Source organism: Daucus carota, chromosome 3, assembly GCF_001625215.2.
Source record: "Daucus carota subsp. sativus chromosome 3, DH1 v3.0, whole genome shotgun sequence".
In the NCBI taxonomy this organism is placed as follows: Eukaryota; Viridiplantae; Streptophyta; class Magnoliopsida; order Apiales; family Apiaceae; genus Daucus; species Daucus carota.
This window is the reverse complement of record NC_030383.2, coordinates 50,846,710-50,863,470: the sequence shown is the minus strand read 5'-3', so window position 1 is coordinate 50,863,470 and position 16,761 is coordinate 50,846,710. Positions and strand designations below refer to the sequence as shown.

The window sequence follows — 16,761 nt, the reverse complement described above, 5'->3', positions numbered from 1 at the left end:
AAAATCTACCCCGCAGTACATTACTAGTTGGATCTGATGCAAACTTAAGTTTATTTTTTTCTTCTTTTTTTTGCCAAATTTATTTTTTTCTTTTTAATAATTACTAAATCCTACAATCACATTTTAAAAAAAAAAAGTGATAAAAATCGAGTAAATATTTTATAAATTAAGCAAAAAATAATGTATGCAGAAGAAATTAAACGAAATAATAACTACTTAATACAGAAGTCTTTAATGATTTAATGAAAGGAGGCACACTGTTAATGAACAAAAAGTATACGTTGGGGACAACAGTAAACCTGAACAAATGTCACTGTAGTAGTCTCGGGGGGGACCAAAAATCTGTCCAATTTCATGACCATATGTACTTGTTCCACTTTAAATAATACGCTTAAATAAGCCTGTAACATGATCAGGCATTAATAAACTACTATTGCTGCAGAATTAGACAACTGATTTGTAATAAATTTATAGATGAAACTAAATGTTCTGATATTCTCTGCGATACAAACTAAAGTTATGCAGCTTCCATCTATTTATACAAGATAATCTGAACACTATTCCTAACTAATAAGAGATAAATTATACAACAAGATGATAAGATATACAATTGTATAACAACCTAGAATGTTTATCTATAAAACTGAGTAGTTATCTTCACTTGTGGTTGACTTCCTGGAGACTCTGGCTTGCTGCATAATCTTCAAAATATATTAGACTTAATACCCCCCCTCAAGTTGGAGCAGGAGTGGGATTAAGACGTATGCCCAACTTGGATAAAAGTCGGCGAAATTGATCTATTCCAAGGGGTTTGGTGAAAATGTCGGCGAGTTGATTAGCCGAAGAAATATAGGTTGGAGAGATCAGGCCTGATAAAAGTTTTTCACGGACGAAATGGCAATCAAGTTCTATATGTTTTGTTCTCTCATGAAAAACAGGATTTTTTGCTATGTGAATCGCAGCTTGATTGTCACAATACAATGGTATCGGCTTTGAAATTTGAATACCAAGATCTTTTAGAAGATAATGAAGCCATTGTAATTCCGCAGTAAGGTTTGCCATGGCTCTATATTCTGCCTCGGCAGAAGACCGTGAGATAGTTGGTTGTTTCTTTGATTTCCAAGAGAGAGGGTTGGCACCAAGCATGGTAAAATAACCTGTTGTAGACCGTCGAGTTGTGGGGCATCCAGCCCAATCAGAATCAGTGTACCCTTGGAGATCAAGAGAACTTGAAGATGAGAGTAAGAGTCCATGATTAATGGTGCCTTTTAGATAGCGTAAGATACGTAGTCCAGCATCATAATGAGCAGTCCGAGGGTGTTGCATGAATTGACTAAGATAATTAACAGCATATACAATGTCCGGTCTCGTGACTGTGAGATAGAGAAGACGTCCAATCAGGCGTCTATAAACACTAGGGTCTGTTAATAACTCCCCAGAAGTTGGAAGGAGTTTAAGATGTTGTTCCATTGGGGAAGGAGATGGTTTTGCGCCAGTAAGACCAGAATCTTTAAGTATGTCAACTATATATTTTCGTTGACATAAGAATAAACCAGAGTGAGACCTGGAAACTTCTATGCCAAGAAAATATTGTAACTTTCCTAGGTCTTTGATTGGAAATTTTGACGCTAAACGAGATTTGAGGGATGATATCATGGAGTTGTCATTTCCAGTGATAATAATGTCATCCACATAGACTAAAACAAAAATAGAAATTTGTGCTTGCTTATAGAAGAAGAGAGAGTAATCTGCGGGAGATTGAGTAAATCCGTCTTCAAGGAGAAAGGATGAGAATTTAGCAAACCATCGCTCTGAGGATTGCCGGAGTCCATAAATGGATTTATTTAAACGACATACTCGATGATCTCCAGGTTTATGAAAACCAGGTGGAACTTTCATGTAGACCTCTTCGATGAGATCTCCTTGTAAGAAGGCATTATGAACATCAAGTTGGTGTAGAGACCAACCGTTGATTGCAGCAACAGAAAGAAGAGCACGAACAGTTACTAATTTAGCAACAGGGGCAAAAGTATCATGATAATCAATACCTTCTTGTTGTGTATACCCTTTAGCAACTAGTCTAGCCTTGTATCTTTCAATACTACCATCGGCATTGAACTTGACCTTATAAACCCATTTACATCCAACTGCAGTTTTTCCTGGAGGCAAAGGAGTAAGTGTCCAAGTATGATTTTCTTCCAAGGCAGAGATTTCTTTAGACATTGCTTCACGCCAATGAGCATGTTTCATTGCCTCTGTAAAATTTCTTGGCGCATGGGTGGTATGTACCGAAGTTAAAAAAGCCTTGTGAGATGGAGTGAACTTATCGAAAGATAAATGATAAGTTAAGGGATATGGAGTTGTTGCAGTGCAACCTTGGATGGAGCATGTATAATCCTTCATCCAGACAGGTGGTTGTCGAATGCGGTCAGAGTGACGAATGGGTTCTGGAACTAGCTCTGCGGAAGAAGTATTTGTATCTTTTGAAGGAGGACTTGAAAATTGAACAGGATTTGTATCCTCTGTAGTAGGACTGGAAAATTGAACATGTGTACTAGTTTCATGGTGCGATTTTGGAGAAGTCGTCAATTGAGAATTTGATTCAGTTGAAATTGCATGAGGATGAGCAATTGGATATGACGGATTTATTGAATAAGGAAGATCATCGTCATAAATACTTGTTGATGTGTCAATTGAGAAATAATCTTGTGTAGGTGGCGAGGCATCATGAAACGGAAATATGTGTTCTTTGAAGACAACATCTCTAGAAACATATTTTTGTTGTGATTCTATGTCAAGGATTATATATCCTTTGTGATTGAATGGATATCCTAAGAAAATTCCAGGTCTGGCACGGGAATCAAATTTTGACCGAATTGAAGTGTTTCGAGCAAAACAAAGACAACTAAAAACGCGAAGATGATTGTATTCTGGTGGTGATTGAAGTAATACTTCGTGAGGAGATCGATGTGATAATACTGGAGTCGGCATTTTGTTGATTAAATATGCAGCCGTTAGTATACAATCACCCCAATATTTGAGTGGTAAGTTTGATTGAATGCGTAAAGCTCGCGCGACTTCAAGGAGATGACGATGTTTTCGCTCAACGACACCGTTTTGTTGAGGAGTATAGACACAACTTCTTTGATGATGGATTCCTTTAGAATGAAACCATGATTGAATTTCCTTTGATAAAAATTCTGCACCATTGTCAGTTCGAATTTTTTGTAGTTGAGGGAGAAAAATTGATAATTTGCCAGTGGAAATTGTGTTGATTTGTTTCGTATAGTGCTTTATGGCAAAATTATGAAAATGTTGTAAATGTTTAAATGTTTCAGATTTAGCACACATTAAATAGATCCAAGTGCATCTGGAGAAATCGTCGACAATCGTAAGAAAATACTTGGGACCATCATGAGATATGACCGAAAAAGGTCCCCATATATCACAATGTAAGAGTTCAAAACAATGAGAAGAAGAAATTGCATTTTTATTAAATGATAAACGTGTTTGTTTTGCCTGGGGGCAAACATTACAATCCGAAGAAAATTTGGAACTAATAGACTCTACGGTCTTACATAGAAATCTGAAACGTGCTTCACTAGGATGACCTAAACGACAATGCCAAATATCAATTGGCGTTTTATTCAAAAAACAAGCAGCAGAAGGGATCCGTAATTGATAGAGACCGGAAATAAGATCAGCCTGACCAATCATCTGGTTCGAACGTAGGTCCTGAAATAAACAAAGAGAATTAACAAACTCAGCTTTGCAACTAAGAGTTTTGGTTGCTTGAGATATTGAAATTAAATTGAATTTGAATTCAGGTATATGATAAACATGCATCAATCTGAATTTAGGTGAGAAGATTACTTCACCAATGTGTTTCACAGCGGCAAGAGAGCCATCTGGTAGTTCGACATGTATGAGTTTTTGAGGTTTATAGTAGTTATGAAACAATGATATATCGCAACAAACATGATGTGTAGCCCCACTATCTACATACCAAATTGTATTGGATAAAGTGTTGGCGATTTTACCTGTGAGATTCACCTTAGGAAGGATATCATCATCGATATTTGGAGTGGATAGCATGGAAAGAAGGCGGTTGTACTGGTCAGCGGAAAGTGATGGCAAAACTGGCTGTTCTTGCTTGTCAGTTGATGTGACAGCAGCTACAGTGGATATAGGGGCCGTTCCTTTAGGCTTGGAGGGCGGAAAACCATGAATCTGATAGCATGTTTGACGTGTATGTCCATACTTGTTGCAATGATCACAGTACGGGCGCTGTCTCTTGTTGAATGAGTGGCGTTGAGGTGGATTACCTCTAGCCTGAAGTGCTGCAGATTCTGTAGAAAGAGCAGGAGGCATGGCAATGAATTGTTGGGCCTCCTCTTGTTTAACAAGATTGAAAATTTTCTGAGCTGATGGGAGTGGTTCAATGAGTAGTATCTGACTTCGAATGTTAGAAAATCGATCATGAAGTCCTTGTAAAAATTCCATGGCTCGATCACGCTCTTGGCGTTCAATGAGAAATTTGCTAGCGCCACAAATGCATGGTTCAGATGATACAAGGGAGTCATATTCATCCCATAAAGACTTGAGACGTGTGAAATAATTTGTGACTGACATATCTGCTTGTTTGAGATTAATGATTGCAGTTTTTAGATGATACAACTGCGGAGCATTGGATTGAGAGAATCGTACCTTGAGATCGTTCCATATTGTTCGTGCAGAATCAGCATACATTAAGCTTGAACGCAGATCTGGATGGACAGAGTGAATGATCCAGCTGCTGACGAGATCGTCGCATCGCTTCCAACAGTTCAAAAGTGGCAAATCAGATGCCGGTGGAGGAGTGTTTCCATCAACGAATCCTAGCTTGCCTTTGGCATTAAGCGCCTTGGTCATGCCACGAGTCCATGTTGCGTAATTGTCTCCTTCCAACTGAGGCGAGACAAGACATGTTGTGGGGTTGTCCGAGGGATGAATAAGATATGGGTCAAGAATTCGATGACTTGATGATTGCAGAGGATTAGTTTGAGAGGTCTGCTGGGTTAAAGGAGATTGCTGGGTTTGCTCAGAAGATGACTGATTTGGTGTTTGGTTGGATTCAATTTCAACCATTGTTACAGTGTTGAAAGGAAGGTGATAATATGTGATTTAAGACTCTAGCTCTGATGCCATAATAAATTTATAGATGAAACTAAATGTTCTGATATTCTCTGCGATACAAACTAAAGTTATGCAGCTTCCATCTATTTATACAAGATAATCTGAACACTATTCCTAACTAATAAGAGATAAATTATACAACAAGATGATAAGATATACAATTGTATAACAACCTAGAATGTTTATCTATAAAACTGAGTAGTTATCTTCACTTGTGGTTGACTTCCTGGAGACTCTGGCTTGCTGCATAATCTTCAAAATATATTAGACTTAATAATTTGCACCACATGCTTTCCTCCATTTTTTCTTTTTTTCTACAGCAACATTGGGTGGAGTTGTAGTTCCAGGTGTAGGCACCTACAGATATACAAAAAATATTACAGCACATGTACACTTTAATGAGCAGAAGTAATGTAAACTTATAAGAAAAATATTAAAACTCACAAATAGCATTCTCGTAATTCCCGGTTCCCTCTCGTAATTCCCGGTTCTCGAATTGGGGCGGGTTATAAAATAATCGGGCGGGTCAGATGAATTTGGGTTATTGGGTATTAACGGGCTTCCGTTAAAATTTAACACCACTTAATGAATGTGCAAATTTTAGTTAGTTTAGTTATGTGATTGCAAGTAAAAGCTGGTGGAGTGAGTTGAATGCAAGCTTTTTGAGTTTAGTTATCCACTTGCAAGTTGAAGTCCAGTTCAGTAATGATCAAGCCATTTTACCCCTTCCGCAAGCCATGCACTCATCACGATTGCTCAGGGAGCATACCATCTATGCTAGTTTTCATGCCCATCTGGCATGAACTTTGCAAGCCCGAAATCTGATATCTGAGAAATTCGACAATTTAACTTTGTAAGAACAGGAACATGCAGCTAATCTCTATCCTTGATAAGTGAGAACAGAGGATAATTTACCTTTGCTTCATAGTTATCGTTCAAAAGGACATTGGTGGATTTGAAGTCCCTATGAACTATAGGAGTTCCGATCGTTGTACTTGAATGGAGACAAACAAGTCTTCTCGCTACTTCATTAATAAAAAAACTAAGATCGGTAAGCATGCACATGCTACATGCACCTTACCAATTACCATATTACTATTAATTAATCTCATAGACTTAATATATAAGCAAAAAAAGCTAACCAACTGATTTAAATTAGGATGAGCATGACATAGACTGTTTGCTATCTACTCCTTCCGTCTATTTTTAGTTGTCACATTTGATTTTGTGGCGATCAAATTGACCAAAATTTAACTGAAATTTATTAATGTTGTATCAATTGATAAAATAAAAAAAAATATGTCACCAAAAATGACTTTTAATCTACTTTAAGATATAATTTTCAGTTTTTTGAAATAATGTGGCTCAGAGTAGGCTTGGGAAGGATTGGATTGTCATTTTATATGAAACAGATATTTTTGAGTATATAAAAGCAGGTTCGGCAGGGAGAATATAGTCATTTTATGATGAATGAATTTGCTCAGCTTAAACAACGTGATATAGATATAAATTTCGAAACAAGCTATCTTCCAAAGATTCTGGTCTGAGATAGATTATCAAATACGTGACCATGCTTGAATATTGATTTCAAATAAGAGTTTATTCATTTTTTATAATTTTAATATTAAATATTAAAATTATTATTAATGTAATAATTATCTAAGAGTTCTACAAAAAAAAAGTTTGGAGAAATATTTGATTTAAATTTGGATTTAAGTGAGATAGGATATTCAAATTCTTTTTTATTAATTAAGTTGGACTTAATTAAAAGGATAAATAAATTTGAAATTTATAAACAATGAAATCAGAAATCCAATTGGTATTTGATAATTGAGTTAGACTTATTATAATAAGAATAGAATTTTAGATTTTATTAAAAAACTCTAATTGGATTAGAGTTAGGATTGTTTTACGTTTCTCCTATATGAACATCATTATGGCCAGCTACAGAGTAACGATTTTTATTTTGATAAAAATTCTTAACCCTTGTAGACATAGGTGTGAGAGAGAAAAAAAAAAAAGTTTCGTGTTTTGGTGTTAGTAAGCCACCTCTTTTATTATATGTTTGAAACTCGTCTATCAGTGGGATAGATGGTGATTGATTAAATTTAGGACCTCCATTAGACATTCAATTCAGAAAGTTCCCGAAAGTAAACATACTAACTACGAATTAAATATTATTTTTCGCATGGATCATGTAATAAATTTCGAAAATTCTGAATTTTTCACATTTTAAATTATCATTTTCGTTGTGTTTTTTCCATCGAAACCCAGAACCACCGACGACATATTGTCTAGCAATATTCTTATTCGTATGACTTTGTAATATGATAGTCATGAGTCACGTGCATGTTTTGAATAGTATGTGGGTGTGACTTTGTAATATGATTTTCATGAGTCACGTATATGTTTAGAATAGTATGTAGACGTGTAATTGTATTTGTAATCTATTGGCTATTATATCCGTGAAACTAAAGTAACAGAGTTAACATGACTTCACTGAATGCATTTAAGTGTTTTAAAAAATAAATTTAGTCAATAGACCATTGAATTTGGATGGTCATCAAGGCATATTTTTTCGAGGCCATAGGCCATCATACTGTTATTATTTGGATTACATGATTACATAAGCCATTATACTGATATACTGTCATTTTGTTTGTTAATTTCAGTATTTTAAAAAATAAATTTAGCCAATAGACCATCGAATTTGGATGGCCATCAAAGTGGGAATAGATATACTATCATTTTATTTTATTTTTGCTAAATGATATACTGTCATTTTGTTTGTAGATGCTTTTTATCTGATGTATTTTTCAACTGCAGTTTTTTTTTGACAGCAAGAATACAACTATGAGGCCAATGACAATTGCTGCTAGTACTATCACTGGGGCAGCTACTGCATTCTACTTTGGATATCGAAAGAATCTAGAGGAAGTAGAGATCCAAAAGCAACTTCTCTTGAATCTTGCGCAGAAGTTGGATCGTCAACTCGTTGAAATTGATAAATTAGCTGTAAAGGTGGTTTATGTTGGCGAAGGAGAAGGTGGTTTATGTTGGCGAGTTGGTCAAATTGCTTGTGAAGGATGGTCATTAGAAAGTTGTTTATGTAATTAATTACTAATTGGGTCTTTGTATATTACACCTCTACAAACACAAACACGTCGCCTTTACATAATTAAAATTTTATTACAAACATTTAACCATATTCAGACTGCACTGCATCAACGGAATATGATGAAAGCAGAGTGTTTCCACTCTGAAGTATGTGGGGGAGCTCCAAAAGCAGACTCTTGTTTTAGATGTTTTCAGGAACTCTTAACTTCCACAAGCCATGCACTCATCACGATTGCTCAGGGAGCATACCATCTCTGCTAGTTTTGTGGTATCATCATCGTCTTGCTGCTTGACCTCTTCCTGTATTTGACATCAAAATAATAAGAAGCAATATCAGGATGAACTGGTTTAATATGCAAGTTAAGTATGGCATATATTTACCTTTAACATGGAAGTATCCACTGTGAACTTGATGGCATCTGCTGCTGCACGAGAACGCAGATAATACATCCCTGTCTTCAAACCCTTTTGCATCCAAGAACAAGAATAGAGACATAAGTAGAATAAAGTAATGTTGAAAAAGTTGTATAAAAGAGGTATCCTGATACAGTATATTACAGTATACTACATAACGAAGGAAGGATTGCTATATGCCCTGCTTATCCACTAAAGTAATAAAAGTGAAGGCAATTCTAAGGTTAAGATTTAAGACAGTGGCCACATTTCTGGGAAACAAAATATGATTCTGTCACTAGACAGACACGGAAGTGGATTATTGTTAATGATGACAAAAAGTACAATGCATTCAGACAATCATTTAGGCATTCAGACAAGCATCAGCACACCAATTTATAAAGAGGGATTTGCCAACAAATGAGTTCAGATATCAACAGGAGGATTATGTTTCTTGAGGTTTAGTAAGCTAATCCATAATTTATTAACATGCAAATTAGAGCATATAGCATACCCTGGACCATGCATGGAAGTGTAAAGAAGTAAGCTTTCCAAAGTTTGGTTGGTCCATGTGGATATTAAGGCTTTGACTCTGGTCAATATAGCATCCACGATCCACAGCCATATCAACCAAAGTTCTTTGCTTAATCTCCCAAACAGTCCTGATTGCACAACAGTAAATTAAGAGGATCATGATAGTAAATAGTAGAAAATTATATATAAAATCTCCAATATACATACTTGTATATATCTTTAAGCCCATTGGGAATTTCCGACATTTTCTGTACAGAACCACTTTCATATATGATCCTGTTCTTAAGATTGGGTGACCAGAGACCCATTTCAGTCAAATCCCTAAGAAGATGCTTGTTCACCACAACAAATTCTCCACTGCAACAAATATATAGAAAGGTGGATGAACAAAGGACATTAAAACTAGAAAGAGCTACCAGATAATTATAGGGCATCAAACCTTAAAACTCTGCGGCTATAGATATTGGAAGTATAAGGCTCAAAGCACTCATTATTTCCAAGAATCTGACTGGTTGATGCAGTTGGCATAGGAGCAACAAGAAGTGAATTCCTAATGCCATTATCTGCAATCATTTGCCGAAGAGCATCCCAGTCCCACCGATTTGAAGGTGTTACTCCCCACATGTCTGGTTGAACTATTCCCTGCCGGTAAAAAGATGTTAGTCAAATGCTGTAGGTAAAATGAAATCCCATCATAACAAGCTGCTCGTAAGGTTTACTAGAAACACCCACTCCTGTCTGGTAAAATAAGAGATTATAATCATGAATCAGACAAGATCCTGTCAAGAAGAAGCTTAAGCCCAACCGCAGATCCAGATGTATATTTAATCAAGTAGATTTAAGTATACCTTACTAGCTGGACTTCCAACATATGTTCCAACTAACAAGGCCAACATAAACTAAAATAAAGCAGTAAAATTCCTTGACAAACAGCAGGAACTTGCCCAGAAATATACCTTACTAGCTGGACTTCCAACATATGTCTCATAAGGGCCCTCCTTTTTGGCCAACTCAGAAGAAGCTTGTAAAGCATGGTAGTATATTGTTTCAAAAATATCTTTATTCAGCTGCTGAGCCTTTGGCCACATGAAAAATTGATAGTTATTCCTCAATGGTCTAGCTCAATTTTGGAATGAGATCACAAGAAATAAGTCCTTTTACCTCTGGTGAATCAAATGACATGCCAAGCAATATAAATGTATCAGCAAGACCTTGGACTCCAATACCAATGGGCCTGTGTCGTAAATTCGATCTTCTTGCAGTTTCAACTGGGTAATAATTAACATCAATAATTTTGTTAAGGTTGGCAGTAACTATGGTAGTAACCTGTCGCAAAAAAGAGAAGAAATCAATAAACAAGACTGAAGTTTTATGGTAACAGCTGGATACAGGCATATTGCACATATAATGAGCAAACCTCTGCTAGCTTGTCAAAATCAAAGTATCGATTTTTAGAACCTAGACTGCCCACAAGCTTTGATGGCTGTGATTCATCAGGGACACCCTGAATTATACATATTTGAATACCCAAAAATTAGCTAAAAGGAGTAAAAACTTTTGTCTGAGATATAAACTTTCTTTATTTTTCACCTTTTCTCTAACATATCGAGGGAGGGCAATTGATGCCAAATTGCATACAGCAGTTTCAGATGGACTAGTGTACTCAATAATCTCAGTACACAGGTTGGAACATTTGATTGTTCCCAGGTTCTGCTGGTTGCTCTTTCTGTTGCAGGTATCCTGAAGAAATAAGGATAACAGTAAGTGCTGATGAATTAAAAGGATAACAATATTAATAATGATGATGACGAAAACGTTGTTATTCATAAACCAAAGATGGCTCCAAATTATTACCTTAAACAGCATATATGGTGTCCCCGTTTCTATCTGGGATTTCAACACTTCAAACCATAAAGTCTGTGCCTGGACAACCTTCTTAGCTTTGCCCTAAGTTCATTGTTTCTTAAATGTCAGTAACAAGAATACAAATGTTTATCCCAAACATATGTGTGTGTGTGTGTGTGTGTGTGTGTCATTTTTCGAAGAAAACACTATAGAATTGAATATAGAATCTTATCAAAAATTTGAATTAAATTCTAATTTTGAGCTAATTAACCTCTTATTATGAATAATAATAGTATCGAACATTTTTAACAATAAATAAAGATTAAAAAATAACATTATTCTGTGTAAAATTCATGGTGCAAAACTTATATATATGATTCTATTTTGGATTCCATTCTAGATTCTGTTTTGGGTTTCATAATATTTCATATTAATAATTTGCATGAGCTTGGATGTTAAATTTCATATATTAAGTTTAACTAGTGTTTAACTATATACCTATAATCTTATTGTATTGTATTTCATTGTTGAAATATTTTATAAACAATTTATTTTACATAGATAAATGTGCATACGACAGAACTAACAAAACCTTGAGAAAATTAAAAAATTCACCTCTCTTTCATATTTGGTATACAGGTTCTCAAACTCTTCACCCCAACAATCAGCCAAACCTGGAGCTTCATTTGGACAGAACAAGGACCATTCACCATTGCTTTGCACTCTTTCCATAAAGAGATCAGGGATCCAAAGAGCATAAAACAGGTCTCGGGCTCGATGTTCTTCCTATAAGAAGTGCATTTTCATGAATCAACATTTTTTTAAAAGAACTTGCTACTTATCTGAGACATGAAAGATATATATATATATATATATATATATATATATATATATATATATATATATATATATATATATATAGATAGATAGATAGATAGATATATGTATAGATATATAAATAGATATATATATATATATAGACATACATACATGTATTTCTGTGTAAACAGAAGGCAGAAATTTCAGTTGATATGACAGAGAATATTTGGAGAAGTCAACAGATTATTAGCATACTAACTTTAAACCAATGAAATAATCCCACAAAATCTTACACACCTTTCCATGATTTTTCCTTAAATCCAGAAATTCATATATGTCAGCATGCCATGGCTCCAAGTATGCGGCAAAAGCACCTAGACCAACAACAAATAGTTAAACATTCAATATATAGCAAAGCAAGTTAGCATATCACATTAGATCATGTACCTTTCCTCTTGCCACCCCCTTGATCAACATAGCGAGCAGTGTCATTGAAAACACGAAGCATTGGAACAATACCATTGGATGTACCATTTGTTCCACGAATATAACTACCAGTAGCACGGATATTATGAAGAGACACACCGATTCCTCCAGCTGATTTGCTGATCACAGCACACTCCTTCAATGTGTCATATATGCCTTCAATACTGTCATCCTTCATACAAACCAGGAAGCAGCTACTTAACTGCCACAAAACAGCATGAGAAATGTCAGTGGACAGTGAAACAATTGTACCAGTACAAACCAATAAGACATACCATAGTCCACACACATACATAAATAGGGACAACAGCAATACAAAGAAGAATCATAATAATTGTGTGACAACTTTTAGGTAAAAATTAAAAAACAGAATATGAGGTTGGCATACTTGGGGCCTCGGAGTTCCTGCATTGAATAGGGTTGGTGACGCATGAGTGAACCATCGCTGGGACATTAGATGATATGTCTTAATAGCAGAATCAATATCATCCTTGTGAATCCCAACAGCAACTCTCATCAGCATATGTTGTGGCCTCTCAACAACCTTCCCTTGCACCTTTAAAAGGTAGGACCTCTCAAGGGTTTTAAAGCCAAAGTAATCATAGTCAAAGTCCCGATCATAAATTATCTCACTGTCCAATCGAGCAGCATTCTGAATAATACAAACCATAAAACTATCAGTAGAATATAATGAGAAGTTGCTAACAATTATCAGTGAAAACTGGAATACAATACACACTTTTGGTTATAATGAGGGTAAATGAAACAGCCCACGCATATTATTAGGCAACAGCATGTTAAAAACATCAATATTATATATATTTTGGTACCATTAAGAAACAAGAACTAAGATCACAGTAGTTAAATCTAGTTATGAACATGGCTTTAAGTAGACAAGTCGCTTGATTCAATTTACAAAAATAAATGTCTTTAATACAAAAGAATTCTTAAAATCAGTCAATCCAGTACATAACTTATAGTCTATTTTTAGATCGAACAAGATGAAAATACCTTGATAATTATCTCATATACATCATCGGCTACAAGTGGGGCCGGCTTCCCCGATCTCTGGCTCACATGGCTGTACATCTCTTTAATCCTGAATCAACAAAACAAATATATAATATACACATAAAAACTAAATGATGATTCTTACTACGTACAAAATTTAAATATACACAAACCGATATTTTATACTCACGTCTCTGAAAATGATTTCTTCGTGTTCTTATGCAGATTCGAAACAACAATTCTGGCAGCCAACTACAAAGTAGAAACATAAATACATAGAAAAAGAATTTAAAACAAATTGAGGGCGGATGAGATTTGATACTCACAGAGGCGTAATCAGGATGATTGGCAGTCATAGCAGCGGCGGTTTCAGCAGCCAATTCATCAAGTTGACTAGTAGTAACGCCTTTATAAACACCGGCACAAACCTTCTGAGAAACAAGAACCGGGTCACAATGATCGACACTGAGACCGTAACTCAGTTTCTTCAACCGAGCCGTGATCTTATCAAAATGAACTGGCTCTTGTCGCCCATCTCTCTTCACCACATACATCTTATCTAACTAGAGAAATTGAATTCAGTGAGGAATTAAAGCAAACAGGTGAGCTACGAAGGAAAGAGGGCTGAGGGGAATAAATAGAGGTTGAGAGAGAAGTGTGTAGAGAAAGTTTTGAATAATTTAATGGCGTGGAAACTAGGGTTTGGTTTCCCGCTAATCAATTCAAGTTTTGCCGCCTACAATTAGACAAAGGGCGCGGGTTTGTTGTGAATGGACGCATCTTTTTTAATTTTGAAAGTTGTCTACCTGTTTGGCTCCGCTCTAAATCCGCTCACCGGGAACATGTTTGTCTGAGATTAAACCCAAATTTTAAGTCATTTCGACTTTAACTTGGAAAATATTTGTTTGTGTGATAAGTCAGAGTCAGCTTAAGTCAAAAACTGACTTTAAGTTGAAAATTAGTTTGAGATATTTTTTTTGGTAAATTAATTTTTTTTATTCTTTTTATAAAATTTACTCATAAGACATAAGCTACTTATAAATCATTTTTATTTTTATTATTATATTTATAATAAGTTGTCATTAATAAGTCAAAATAAACCAAAAGAATATTTTAAACTCTCAGCTTATCACATAAGCCACGTTAAGTCATAAATCATATTAAGTCGTAAGTCATAAACTCGGTCAAACAGGCTCTTACAAACTTTAAATTATCTGAAAGGCATATGTTCAGCCTATTTGTATTTAAAGAGGTACAACTCAACTCAGATAAGAAAGCTCAGTAAATAGCAAGTCAACGGAATCCGTACGAAGAACGTCAAATGATTTATGGGAATTATATGTCAGATAAATTCCAGGATGCTGCTGCACACCACTGAAAGAAGTTCATTAATATGTTCAAGCCTCAGTGAACAAATAATCTTTTGTGGCACGTCCAGGAGTTCAGAAGATATAAAGTTTCTATACTTTATTTTATCAGAAGATTCCATTTAATGAAGAAGTACTTACAAGACGAAGACTCGACGAACAAATCAAATTCTTAATGTTTATTTGACAAAGAATATTTGAGTTAACTAGATACAGATGAACCAGACAGTGCATTTGTGTATCAGTTATTCAAATTGAATATTTGAAGTCAAGCAGAGTTGGTGGTTCGTTCGTCCGACTGATCAAGACGGAGTTATTAATGTTTAAAGAAGACGGGAAGCAAATCTACTGAAGAAGGTGTGATTTAATATTTAATTGATTATTATCTCACTTCTCAAGTAATTAAATTAATTATGTAATTTATTTGTTAAATTAATTCATTCACGAATTAATTTAATTTATGAATTTATATGATTAAATTAATTAAGTGGATAATTGTCTATTTAAATATAATCTACAAATTACAATCAATCATCCACTCAAGCTCAGCAAGACAATCAAAATTGTCTTACCGAATATTTCTGCTGTCAAGACAATCAAGATTGTCTGCCCGAATGATTGTCTGGAAGACAATGGCTGTGGCTTCCCAGACAATTCTCAATTGTCTGACCGAATGGTTCACCGCAAGACAATTTGAGATTGTCTGCCCGAGTTTGCTCTGCCAAGACACTGGTGATTGTCCTACCGAGTTTTTGCAATTGTCTGAAAGACAATTGTCTGTGTCTTCCTAGACAATCTATGATTGTCTGACCGAGGCAATGCTTTCAAGACAATTCTCAATTGTCTGACCGAATGGAGATTGTCTGACCGAGTGTTAAATTGTCTTGCTAGCCTTAAAATTGTCTTTCTGCTGTGTCTTGTGCTTGCAAGGCAATCTGAAATTGTCTTGCCCTTGCTACTTTGTCTTTGCAACTCACAATTGTCTTGTCTTTCAATTGTCTTACATGTACAAATGCTTTGCCTATAAATATGGCATTGCATCCTTCATTTTCAAGTGTTCATTCACTTTGTAATCAAAGCATTTTGTAAAGCTTTCAAGTTGTTCGTAACTTGCTTGATCGTTATATCCACAGTTTTCTGTGCTTTGATAACCCGGTTGTTTTAATCACTAAATCTAGAATATACCCTGTCAAATTTATTCTACGAACTTTAGTGGACATTAAAACTGAACCATTTTAATTATATAACGACTTCAAACATTGTTATATTAATTAATTTTAATCTGATTAACAAATCATATTCAATCAGATTAACTTCCGCGACGATTTGGTACTGATTGTATTCAACCCCCCCCCCCTTCTACAATCATATCTGGACCTAACAATTGGTATCAGAGCGGTTGATACCATTTTTCCGTATCAGATCCTATACACACTCTGTAACGTCCAAATATTTTTTATTCGAATTAATTTTATTCCAAAAATTAATTTTGATTAAAAATATTTTTCTTTCAAAAATCTAAATCTCTCCAAACACTATTCATTTCAAATCCTTAAACATGAGTACACAAAAGATCAGTAGCATCAAAATCCCACCGTTCAGCCAGGAACACTTTGGCCTATGGAAGAGGCACATGTTCCTAATCCTCCGCACTGCGAACAGAAAATACATCGGGATTTTGGACAAAGGTGTTACTACTCCGATGAAGGTCATATTAGCACACGAAGAGGATGGTGTGTTGATACCTCATCAGGTCATTCCGAAAGAACTTTCTGAGTACACAGACGAAGAGAGTGATCAGATGAACTTAGATGATGCTCTTCAACTAATCTTGGTTGAATCTCTAAATCCAGTGATGTACAATGCTGTTGTAAATTGTACGAACGCCAAGCAAATCTGGGATACATTAGAGATTATCAATGAAGGCTCAGAGGAAGTTAGGGAAAACAAGAAAGAGATACTGATGGCTCAGTATGAACAGTTTGGTTCCCATCCTGGTGAAGGGATTTCAGAA

General features: G+C 35.3%; 2 protein-coding genes across 2 annotated transcripts; both read right to left on the bottom strand.

Annotated features, from left to right (window-relative positions):
- Positions 1-3,502: 3,502 nt before the first annotated feature.
- LOC108212640 (uncharacterized) lies at positions 3,503-5,372 on the bottom strand. Its single transcript, XM_064090795.1, has 2 exons — positions 4,041-5,372; positions 3,503-3,735 (listed from the first exon to the last, which is right to left on the bottom strand). The coding sequence occupies exons 1-2, from the start codon at positions 5,125-5,127 to the stop codon at positions 3,701-3,703; spliced, it is 1,122 nt and encodes a 373-aa protein (XP_063946865.1). The 5' UTR covers positions 5,128-5,372; the 3' UTR covers positions 3,503-3,700.
- A 2,876-nt stretch (positions 5,373-8,248) lies between these two features.
- On the bottom strand, positions 8,249-14,239 carry LOC108214210 (ribonucleoside-diphosphate reductase large subunit). Its single transcript, XM_064089301.1, has 17 exons — positions 13,707-14,239; positions 13,571-13,632; positions 13,381-13,468; positions 12,758-13,021; positions 12,331-12,571; positions 12,181-12,257; positions 11,680-11,850; positions 11,074-11,166; positions 10,810-10,959; positions 10,637-10,723; positions 10,381-10,545; positions 10,176-10,295; positions 9,659-9,861; positions 9,427-9,576; positions 9,200-9,347; positions 8,674-8,757; positions 8,249-8,592 (listed from the first exon to the last, which is right to left on the bottom strand). Exons 1-17 carry the CDS (start codon positions 13,932-13,934, stop codon positions 8,494-8,496), a joined length of 2,430 nt encoding a protein of 809 aa, XP_063945371.1. The 5' UTR covers positions 13,935-14,239; the 3' UTR covers positions 8,249-8,493.
- Positions 14,240-16,761: the final 2,522 nt, after the last annotated feature.